This window comes from Mytilus edulis, chromosome 8 (assembly GCF_963676685.1).
Source record: "Mytilus edulis chromosome 8, xbMytEdul2.2, whole genome shotgun sequence".
NCBI lineage: Eukaryota > Metazoa > Mollusca > Bivalvia > Mytilida > Mytilidae > Mytilus > Mytilus edulis.
This window is the reverse complement of record NC_092351.1, coordinates 32,126,439-32,138,456: the sequence shown is the minus strand read 5'-3', so window position 1 is coordinate 32,138,456 and position 12,018 is coordinate 32,126,439. Positions and strand designations below refer to the sequence as shown.

Here is a 12,018-nt window from a genome sequence, read left to right as displayed (position 1 = left end):
CAAATAGCACCTGAAGGAGTATTTGTATATGTATTGGTGGTGCAAAAAAGATGATGTACTATAATAAGCAATTTGGCATATTTCCCATTCAATTTGGTACAATGTATATTCCGCCTTTTTCTACCGAAGTTTCCGTGAAAAAATAAAGAATATTCATTCAAAGTTGTATTTAAAAGATGACGGTCTCGTCTTTCTTAATATACATTTTATTTGATAGATTCCTAAAATAGCAAAACTGCAGTTTGAAGTCATATTAAATCTTTTCTTGTCTGATTTTATTGTTATAACAGCGTCAAAGTTATTACATGAAATTATGAAATAATAATTTTGAGAGGTTTTAGATACCTCTTTAACTGTTTAAATGATTAGGTACATACCTTTGAAAAAAGGTAAACTATTTTAGTATTTTGATCTAAATAAAACCACCTTTAATAATAACGCTTTCAAATCAACTAAGTTATTTAAATTTTAAATATCAATTACTTTACACACGTCTGTTGTATTATGAAGAGGGAAGTTCTTATATATGTCGCAAAATAAGTGTATCAAAGACTTTTATTAAGGTAAGTCAAAATACAAGCCAGTGTATTTGGATAATAAGATAATGTCGCGTCTATTTGTCTGAATTTGCAGCGAGGAACCTTACCTAATTAAACGGAAGTACCTAGCATTTCATGGGATAACTAAATTGACATTACGTATATATGTAGCCGCTCAATGTTCTATAAGGTGAGTAAGATATAAATAGAAAGCTGTTAATGCTACACAAATTAATAATAATATGAAAGTCGATCAAATAGTACAACTGCCAATATAAACAGGTAAAACTGTAGCACCAACAATAGAGATCATTTAAAGAAGAAAAAATACATTCGTCATCGCATTACTCACATGAAATGGCCTTGACCAATAAACATGAAGTGTTCAAACCAAAGTAGGACGCAACAGACATGGTCATTCTATAGTGTTTAGGGTGTTGTTTTATCTTTACTAAACTAGTTGAAGGTAAATAAAATAATTTTCTATTTCTTTATTTTTGTAAATGTTAGTTTATCCTGAAAGTGTACCGTACGATTTGTATTTTACAAAGAAAGAAAAATCGATATTGGTACATAAAACACTTTAAGACTACTGCAATGGCAAATAGTCAACAGACCATACAGACTTTAAACAATTCGAGAAAAGGAAATACAGTGTAGAGTACTAAATTTAGAAAAAAATGACATACAGACAAAAAGAAAATGGTAGACCTTATTGAAATCGAGATGTTGGATGCACATATGACCATACAAGCAAGATAAGAGAACTCATCACCATATATACATGTACATAAAACCATTCAAGTCAGAGACAATGCAAGATAAAAGAAAATAAGAGTGAAATATCATGCATTTATATAGCGCGAGACTGACATAACTCAACAAAATGGAAACTGATTGTTAATAGTAAATTGACTTGTACAAAACAGAATCATGTACACGTGTAATAAAAGTGCATGCTGAAAACTAAATAGATAGAAGGAAATTTGGGTATGATTTTGCCAGTGATGGTACGACCTATATACTATAGTTATTAAACATTGAACACAAAGATACAAACAGTTATAGGTGGCCTAGCGACTTTCGTCAAAGAGCAACGTGTATCGTATAGTAAAGTATTAAACCAACGGTGTGACATAATATAAACAGTTCAGGCGAGAAAGCCAACGGCTCAATTAACAATACATAATAACAGTTAAAGAAAGATCAGTTGTTGTAGATAAGCAAACAATGGCCATCTGTATTCAGGTGTTATACCACCAAATCATATTGCGTCACGTGCGGTTGCGAAAGAAAAATGGTTGAACAAAACTATCCTATTGAATTTTTCAGTTGTAGGAAATTTATACTACATTTTATTGCAGTAAACAAAATATGGGTCAAATACATATATCATAGGTGTTTCTAAGCATCATTATTTTTTTTTATTTCAAATTAGTGTTTCTATAGATTGAATATGTTTAACTTGGATAGTTGGCTTACATGGTTACTAAAACTTGTACACAGATAAAAAAAAAATTAAGGAGGTGAATATTTGATAGGTAAACGAAAATAAAGTCAGCACAATATTTTGAAAAAAAGCACATTTAACAAAGACTAATAGATGGAAATCAATGCTGGCCATGGTATTACACCATAACGGGTTCTGGCTTGACAGTCACATAGACAATACGGTTGAGGTTTAACGCGTATGTAATTGACCTATTAACCCTTTCTTAACATGGATTGTTAAGTATATTTGTATAACAGAAAGAGCAATTGTAAAGTTTAGTTGGAAAGGACCTGAATCATCAGATCTTTACTGTGCAAAAAATAACAAAAGTACCGTTCGTAGAGCAATTTAGTGGATTTAGGTCAATATGCAACTTAAAAATTTGTACCGAAACACTCAAATAAATGTATTATAATCAGAATGAAAATAATGGAAATGATTAAAAGATATTGATATTGGCATTCTTACATAATTTTTGGCTAAATAAAAACATTGTTGCATGAAAATCTTTTTTAAAACAGCATATGAAAATTGGTAAAATGAGTTAAATATTCATGCACACTAACATGATTAACATGTTCCTTCTTGATTTCTATGTAATGTATTTACAACTGATATGTAATAAAAAGACACTTTGACTGATCTAATTTAAATCTTGAGAAAAAAAAACATTACTATAATGAATGTCAGATATTATATCTTCATTTTAAAATGGAAAAATCTAAACACGGAAGCAAGTTTAAGCGAGAGCATAAATTACTCTTTCATTAGAAAACACCCAAAATTAACAGGAAGATAGAGGGCAATGTATTAGGTAAAATTGAGAAAGGAAATGGTGAATATGTCAAAGCGACAACCACCCGACCATAGAGCAAACAACAGCCGAAGGCAACCAATGGGTCTTCAATGTAGCGAGAATTCCCGCACCCGTAGGTGTCCTTCAGCTGGCCCCTAAAATATGCATAATAGTACAGTGATAATGGACGTCATACTAAACTCCGAATTATACACAAGAAACTAAAATTTAAAATCATACAAGACTAACAAAGGCCAGAGGTTCCTGACTTGGGACAGGCGCAAAATTGCGGCGGGGTTAAACATGTTTATGAGATCTCAACCCTCCCCCTATACCTCTAGCCAATGTAGAAAAGTAAAAGAATAACAATACGCACATTAAAATTCAGTTCAAGAGAAGTCCGAGTCTGATGTCAAAAGATGTAACAAAAGAAAATAAATAAAATGACAATAATACATAAATAACAACAGACTACTAGCAGTTAACTGACATGCCAGCTCCAGACCTCAATTAAACTGATTGAAAGATTATGTCTTCATCATATGAATATCAGGTACAATCCCTCCCGTTAGGGGTTTAGTATCATACTATCATAAAATATATGAGAAGAACATAACCCGTGTCATGCCAACAACTGTTTTTTTTTTAAACCTAGTATGCTTATCTACCATAAGGAAGGTTTACTTTATAAAAACAATACTTGAAAATCACATGACTTTCATACAGATTGTATTTGTTTAGTTCATTATTATTTACATACTTTATGGGGATGTTTACTTTGATGTCATACATATATTGTACTGGGGTCTGGATGGGTTGTCCCATGTTTCTGTAGTCTTTAATCTTTTATACCATTTGTTTCATTTATTATTTTCTCGTACATTGCATACTACATATTATACATCAATATACTTTATATTGTAGCGATGTAGGTTTTACGATCACTAGACTAAATCTAATTTGGGTACACATCAAGGCAACTATACTCTTTGATGTTAGTACTTATATCGACTTTAAAAGACGAAATTTAATGTGTCTTAAAATAAAATAACCAAATATAAACATTAATATAAAGGTTGTTTTTAGTGTAAGTTGTTCATCTCTCTTTCCTATATCGCTTTCTTATTCAATACCATTGTCATTTGGGCAGGTCATATATAGACAATAAAAGTGCATTGACTTGATATGTCAAATCAATGCACTTTTATTGTCTTTATACTGCGATCAATAAACATTTTCAGTTGTTGTGTTTAATGTGTTCATGCTATTATTTGATTTAAATATTGGGCAACTGGCCCCTTTTAAAAAGGCCTCATATCGGGAAGGCGGAGAAATATACGACACATTGAAATGTACATTATCCGCTGAAACCCGAAATCTTTGGTGAACAAATTTGTTTGAGAATGAACTAAAATATCAACAATAAGCATAAAACATAATGATTTATTGTTTGCATTTCCAAAAATATCAACATTTGAAATATGTTTGTTTTGTACAAATTGCAAAAGAAATATGTTTGAGTCGTTGTATTATACATTGGAACAAGAACGGGTTGAATAAGTCGTATGAATAATTAAATATAATTTCGGCAATTTCTATTTAGATATTCATGAGGAAAAGTGATATCAGGTCAGTGACTGTATATGACATAGAAATATACGGTCAACGCATTTTGACTGCTCAAATAGAATGAGGGCCGTATAATTCACGATAATGACTAGTTTTGCAAGGACTATGATATAATTAAACACCATGAAATCACCATTAATTCCATTGATAATTAAAAAAAATCAGAGTATACCAACCCGTAAAATAAGTTTACATATCTTCAATATCATTGCATTCATATCCCAATGAAAGTAACATGTAAATCATCCAATATTCCTAATAGTACTAAAGGACTATTTTTAATTACATGTACGTTACAAGTTAATTTGTTTCGTTTCCGTTTTGTATCCAATAGCTGTCCGTTATACATTCGTTGGAGGTCTGGCAGATAAATTCACCAACGGACTTCTAACGGACGTTCAACGGATAAATCAGATGGCAAACGAATGTGAAACGGACTTCTACCGGAGGTATAACGGATAAAACAGATGATGAACGGATTTGAAACGAATAAATGTCAATTGAAAATTTCGCGTCAGAGATGTAAATTATTGATAAGTTAGATTTTTAAAGATTCATATTCGATCTTAGAGTAAAGGCTCGTCTTCACAATCAAGCAGCTCTTATCCAGACCAGACATTGCCCTTTGGTTGCATTTTTAAGAACAAACCAAAACCAGTCATACAGAAATATTTTGAATATTAATGCAATTTACATGTATTATTATTGTCGCCTTTAATTTTTCCGTACATCTTAGTCATTCGTCTTATCCGGTACGCTTCCGTTAGGTGTCCGTTTTACCTGTCTACCTGTGCGAATTTCAAACGCGCAATTTTACACCAGTAATGAAAACCTTCTATCATTTATGGGTAGACTTATACATAGATAAATTCAGCCGTATAAGAAAAGCAAAATGAGAATGTTAAATTTGATGTATGCCTTTTTGTGCTACTTTGTTACATTTGTTGTTTATGTAGTGATATTAAGATGATAACACAATATTGACTGTTGTACCCCTATTTTTGACATTTTTACTCTTTGAGTATGTTTGTTTTGTTCATTTATCGTTGACAATGTAATGGAATTTGATGCGACTGTCATACAAGTGAGAGGTTTAGCTAGCTATAAAACCAGGTTCAATCCACCATTTTCTACATTAGAAAATGCCTGTACCAAGTCAGGAATATGACAGTTGTTATCCATTCGTTTGATGTGTTTGGACTTTTGATTTTGCCTTTTGATTTTTGATTTTCCTTTTTGAATTTTCCTAGGAGTTCAGTATTTTTGTGTTTTTACTTTTTATACGGTACGTTTTGCATTCGTTACGTGTCCGTATTATTTGGTCAGTAAATCAATGGATTCACAACGGATAACAATTTTATCAAGGGACAACTTTTATTTTCATCCGTTAAGCCTCCGTTCGTGCTATGCGATAGGGAATGACTGAGGCTTAACAATAACATTGACTGTGACTAAAAGTGTTGTTATCTTTTTTAAATGTCTATAAATAACACTGAATGAATCATATATTTGACACATTCTTTGCAATTGTTTATTGTAGAGCCGAATAATTTTACTTCCGTATTCAAGATATTGGATTACACAATGGCGACATTTACATCATCTACACCTTTTGCAAATTATACAACTATGATAATAACAAATTTAACATCAACGGTTGGACCTATACCAGTAATTCCAGCTACATACAAACCTATTGAAGGTGGAGACATTGCATTGACGTTAATTGCAAGTACATTGTCAATATTCGGTGCAATCTTAATATTCGTGGCATATTGTGTGACCGATAGCTTCCGACCAGAAAATGAAACCAGAAGACTATTGATATATTTAACTGTATCCGATTTACTCGTTGCTTTTGGCAATTTCGGCGGAACGATAAGATATAAAGCTGTATTTGGCGATAAAGAATTTTCTCTGAATTGTACTATGGACACTCAATGTGATCTATTTTGTGTTGTTCAGAGTTTTGTTTGTGCCACGGCATCCATGTGGTCATTCTTCTGGAATACTGTAATTGCTATCCATATATGTGTTGCTTTGGTTTACTGTCGACATGGTTCCTGGCCTTGGAAGATGAAAATATTCACTCATTCTGTATGTTGGCTAGTGCCATGTAGGTATTGTCCCTATATATATACGAAACAGATAAGATATAAAGTTCAAAACTTCATTTAGTAAATTTATTGTGAATCGATAGTTATGATAATACATGACAACAATGTCATTTCAGATCCATTTTAATCATATAGCTCCTTAATGTGACCAAAATTAAATCCAACTTATATTTCATACAATACTTTTTCATTTGTTTTTGTCTCATTTTTTTTCATATGACAATTAAGTAAATGAGGTTTCTAAATCAACGTTACATGTGAATGTGAAAGATACAGATTGTAATTACACGTAAAAACAAAAACATTATAATTTAATTAAACATGTAGTTAAAACTTTCAGATTTTTTCAAATAAGCAGACATGGCAACAACATAACATACTTGTATTTTACGATCACGTGACACACCCTACAAAACTTGAATTCGAGCTTACATGTACAAGAAGAGATTACTTACAAACCATTGACTGACCAGTAGCTGAAGAAAAACATATAATAGATTAATTTTTGCTACATTTTTTATTAATATAAAAAAAAGAAGATGTGAGATAATTGCCAATGAGACAATTCTTTACAAGAAACCAAATGACACAGACATTAACAACTATAGGTCACCGTACGGCCTTCAATAATGAGCAAAGCCCATACCGCATTGTCAGCTATAAAAGTCCCTGAAATGACAATGTAAAACAATTCAAACGAGAAAACTATTGGCCTAATCTATGTACAAAAAAAGAACAAAAAGAAAACATGTAACTTATAAACAAACAACAAGCACTGTTTTACAGGCTACTGAATTTGGACAGGCACATACTTACAGAAAGAGGCAGGGTTAAACATGTAAGCGGGACCCCAACCCTCCCTCTAACATGGGACAATGATGTAACCGTACAACATAAGAACCAATTATAAAACAAATCAGTTGAAAAAGACTTAAATCATCAGATGGTTATGAATACAAATACTACAAATACAACTGAACGTGGCCGGGTACTTGTACATTCCAACAACAAAAAGACACTAAGGACAGATCTGCTAGTACTCGCAGTTACTGCCCCTATCAACTAATTAAAAAAAATCATGCATCTGAGACTAAGCATTTTACACTTAGCGGAGCACTGATAATAACTTTTCATGATGATAAAAGCTATTCCATGTAATATTATCTATACATTCTTTTGATTTAATTGTAATTTTAGTGAGTATAACTATAGCTGCCGTTAGTAACGATGTTCTAGGTGAAGACTTTTCCCAAGGAACTGGTGCCTGGTGCTGGATCTCTTCCTGTATTGATAAGAACGCCAGAACGTTATGGATGGTGGTTACCGGTAAAGGATGGGAAATCACATGGTATTTTGTGACCTGCATTATGTTCTTTTTTGTAAAAGGATATATGTGGAAACAGGTACTGCAATTATAATTTACTCTAGTTTCATAGTTAGTGTTACAAGTCTCGATAATACATTTTTAAACAAATCTCTACAAAGGACGACTAATCTACTTACAATTGTGTCTTATCCACTTTTTACTGGTTTATTGAGAAATCCAAGTACAACTTTATTTTGTCTTAAATGCTATAAAATAAGTAAAATACACATGCAATAATTACTACAATGACTAGTGCTTACTTTTAGTGAGTGTACAATGAATAAACTTTCAGGGAAAGACTTTTAGGTCTATAAATGGAGGAAACTAAAACCCAACGAAATGAAACTAGACCAATCAAAACATTATATTTTTCAATCATTTAAAAAGTGAAAAAAATACCATTATGTAATTCAAAATTAATACATTGAAAAAAAACTTGTCAACACCAGGGCAAATATTAAAAAAAAAAAAAAAAAAAAAAACCGTGTCTCCCTAACACAAGTACAGTGACAAATGAAGTTCAAGATTGAGCAGCACATACCAATAAAATACCGAGGATTAGAAATAGGGCTCCGAATGTTGAACCAGGGTTGAGTTCAATATCGTAACAGCTACGTAGTGCTACGTAGATTTTGACTTTTGAACGTGTAGCTATAGACTAGTTGTTACATAGATATTGACGGCTACGTAGCTGCTACGATATTTAACTCAACCCTGATCTTTGTACATTAACGGATTCAGCTTTGTTGCGCACGGCAGATGAATACGGTGTTTAATAATGTGGAAAAAGAGGTAGAAAGGACATTATCAAGACTACGATAATAGTATAATATCTCTCTGACAAATAAATCTTATAACGGTCAACCACACCATATATTGACAATATAATATTTGCCAAAGGATGAATGATTGCAATGAGGTTTGGCTAGCCACAAAACCAGGTTTAACCCACCATTTTTTTTTCTTTTTAAAATGTCTTGTTCCAAGTGAAGAATTTGGCCATTGTTATCTTATGGTTCGTTTATGTGTGTGTTGCATTGTCGTTTGGTTTTTGTTGCACTTTAGGTTTCTGTTGTTTCGTTGTTTTCCACATATACTTGATGTGTTTCCCTCAGTTTTAGTTTGTAACCCGGATTTGTTTTCTCTCAATCGATTTATGACTTTCGAACAGCGGTATACTGCTGTTGCCTTTATTTGAACTAGCCTTTGATAACTGCGAGAACACTTTTTGAGTGCTTTCTGTCTTAAATTTCGTACTTATTGTTGTGCGTCGTATCGGTGTATTTAGTTTAGACAGTGTACTGAATTCTATATAATTTAGTATTCGATAGCCTATTTTAATAACAAAAATATCTTTATTTTATAGAGACGAAGACACAATATACGTCATTTCAGTGAAGTATCAGAGCGACTGCGAGCCGAAGATGAAAATTATCTTTACTTATGGTTGATAGGATATTGTCTGAGAATATGGGGAACATGTCGATTTTTCTTATATGCGTTACGACGGCATACTGGTAATCCTTTGTCTCATTTTAACTCTACAGATGATGTATTTCTTCATTTACAAAGTTTTGGAGACAGTGCGCAGGCGTTTTGCACGTGTATTTTATTTTGCTTCATAGATAGGACTACTAGACATCATCTCTACAAAAAATTGTGTTGCAAAAAATCTGATGAGGAGGAACTAAGACCAATTATAACCGAAAAAACAAATATCAATTATTCGGTGTAAAATTGAAAACATTTCTTAGAACATTTTAACCGTTATTCATCAAAAATAACATTTAAAAAATAATGTCTTAAAAATGCTTTGGCGACGAATTCGATACGACTATAATCAAAATAATGATATTCTACTACCAGCAGTCAATTTGTTTTAATTTCGACAAAATTAGCTAAAAAAAATCCATTGTACGTGTTCGCTATCTATTCATATTTTATATTTTGTTAATCGGGTAGCATTTTAGTAGTTTTCGAGTGAAAAGCCATGGATGTCTATATAGATATGGTATCTTGTCTAAAACACGCACGGATTGCTGATACGTAGAAGCGAGCCCATGCATTGTTAATGATTGCTTTTTTTTTTTTACTTTTCATAATTTGGATATACGTTTTAGTTTGTTATAATAAATTATGAGAAAGTTTGGTTGAATCGGTAAACACGACATTGACAGCTAGTGCGCCTTTAATGAAAACAAAGCTGTATTGATGGTAATAATAAGTAATAACTTTCTTTCAACTGCTATATGTAGTATATAATTTCTTGTATTTAATTTTTCAACGCTATTCAATAAATGTTCAAGTGGTAACTGTTCAAAACGTTTTATTTTATCTAGCCGACCTTGCGTGAGTGTATTAGAAATACTTCAGGATCTTTATAACATTATTTTCTTATCTTATCGAATTGTGTGACAATACAAAAAGACCTGCTTAAATAAAATAATAGAATTGGAAACTAAATACTAAGATGTTTATAACTAAGGATTATACAAGTTCAAAATTTCAAGTTCCGATGTTTATTCGGGACGATAACATGTTAAGAATGTGCAAAGATTCACAGACATTTGGTGCACTATTCTGATTTATATTAGATAGTATGTTTTGCTCTTATTCGTAATACCGTGTGGTAGATGAAACAACCAAACGATACCCAGCCGGAAAGGCTATGTCAGAGGGAAAGAGATATAGTGTTTAAGAGAGTAGCTTTTCGACAATAATTTAGAAAGTTGATGTGGAAAGACTTTCAATTGTTCTCTAAACAATCGGTTTTTAATCTTTTCAATGTTTGCTTTTACATTGAGTACTTTGATGTACTTTTAGCCGCATTGAAATCATGCCTCAAACAACCAAAACTTTGCTTTATTTTTTTAAAAGTATGCACTTGTATGAGGTACTTGATATAACAAAGTTTGTTCCTCTGGCAGAATAGAAAAAGAAGCCGTCTAAATCCTTGATATCTACATAAAAAGAAACATTACAAGAACAGTGAAGTGTTTTGTAAAAAAGGTCAATTATCAAAAAATATCTGTTGAAAGGTTTCTTTGTATATACTTATGATTGATTCAAAACAATTTGGTGAAAATATTAATACACATAACATTTTGACCTTTTAGTGGTCAGTTATGGATCATTGTCAACAGTAGAAATATTTTTTATATGAAGATAAATTGATTTATACAAATCTTCGTTTTTGTTAGATTTCCGAAATCCTCTGGTTTTATCCATTTGAATGCCTTAAAAAAAATTATTCATTTGTAAAAGATTTATAAAATATATTTTATTTTTAATAATTTTTGAGAACTTTTACGTGTCAATGATAAAGCTATGGAAAATAAAGAGAGTACATTTTCCCGACAAAAGGAGTAGGTTCACTAAGACCCTTTTTTGGCCCCAAAATATAGCAGTTTTAGAAAATTGTGAAAATGTAATCTTTAACCTATATTTTGGAAAGTAAAATGCTTCTGCTACATAAATATGAGCTGTTTTTGACGATACAATGCACACATATCGCGTTCTAGCATCATTAAGTCATGCTAAATTACTGAAATCTTCAAAATTTCAGCTTTTTGGTCAATTTTTAGACGGTGTCCGTCTAAAATGAAAGTGGCCGCATTCGTGTTCATTCATAATATTGAAATGTAAGTTGTATTTGATGATAATACAAAACATATATGAAGGTTGAGGATGAACACGGATGCGGCCACATTCATTTTTGACAAAAACCATCTGAAAAGTGACGTTTTTTGGCATATTTGCTAGATTTTTCATATTTAAGCTTGAATCAGAGCGTTTTTAATGACTAAATCAGTTAAAATCTTTCACATAAACTAATCGAATCAATTGTAATAGACACTTAAGTGTTTAAAAAGTGTCCCAAAACTTTCGTTAGATGAACCTGAAATTTGAGGCCAAAATCGGCCCTTACCGGACCTACTCCTTTCAATGGCTTATATCTCGAAAACAAATGCATTGACCCTTATATTTCTTTTGCTTTTTTTATTTCTTAATTACTCATCTATCAATATATACTAGTGTCATGGAAAGCTATGTATTTTTAAACTGAGTAGCGAACTTCC

General features: G+C 31.8%; 1 protein-coding gene across 3 annotated transcripts; it reads left to right on the top strand.

Moving 5' to 3' along the window:
• The first annotated feature begins 452 nt into the window (after nucleotides 1-452).
• Nucleotides 453-10,261, top strand: LOC139485353 (G-protein coupled receptor 157-like). Of its 3 annotated transcripts, none has more exons than XM_071269772.1 (5): nucleotides 458-563; nucleotides 3,752-3,821; nucleotides 5,997-6,572; nucleotides 7,771-7,976; nucleotides 9,306-10,261. In XM_071269772.1, exons 3-5 carry the CDS (start codon nucleotides 6,041-6,043, stop codon nucleotides 9,672-9,674), a joined length of 1,107 nt encoding a protein of 368 aa, XP_071125873.1. In that variant the 5' UTR covers nucleotides 458-563; nucleotides 3,752-3,821; nucleotides 5,997-6,040; the 3' UTR covers nucleotides 9,675-10,261. The 3 variants fall into 3 exon arrangements, with proteins under 3 accessions (XP_071125875.1, XP_071125873.1, XP_071125874.1); XM_071269773.1 differs by having other exon boundaries at nucleotides 555-729; XM_071269774.1 differs by lacking the exon at nucleotides 3,752-3,821 and having other exon boundaries at nucleotides 453-563.
• Nucleotides 10,262-12,018: the final 1,757 nt, after the last annotated feature.

Coding starts and splice junctions, on each gene's coding strand:
- LOC139485353 (XM_071269774.1), top strand. CDS start 6,041: ATGGCGACATTTACATCATCTACACCTTTTGCAAATTATACAACTATG. Junction 6,573..7,770: donor TGTATGTTGGCTAGTGCCAT/GTAGGTATTGTC, acceptor TTGTAATTTTAG/TGAGTATAACTATAGCTGCC. Junction 7,977..9,305: donor AAGGATATATGTGGAAACAG/GTACTGCAATTA, acceptor TTTATTTTATAG/AGACGAAGACACAATATACG.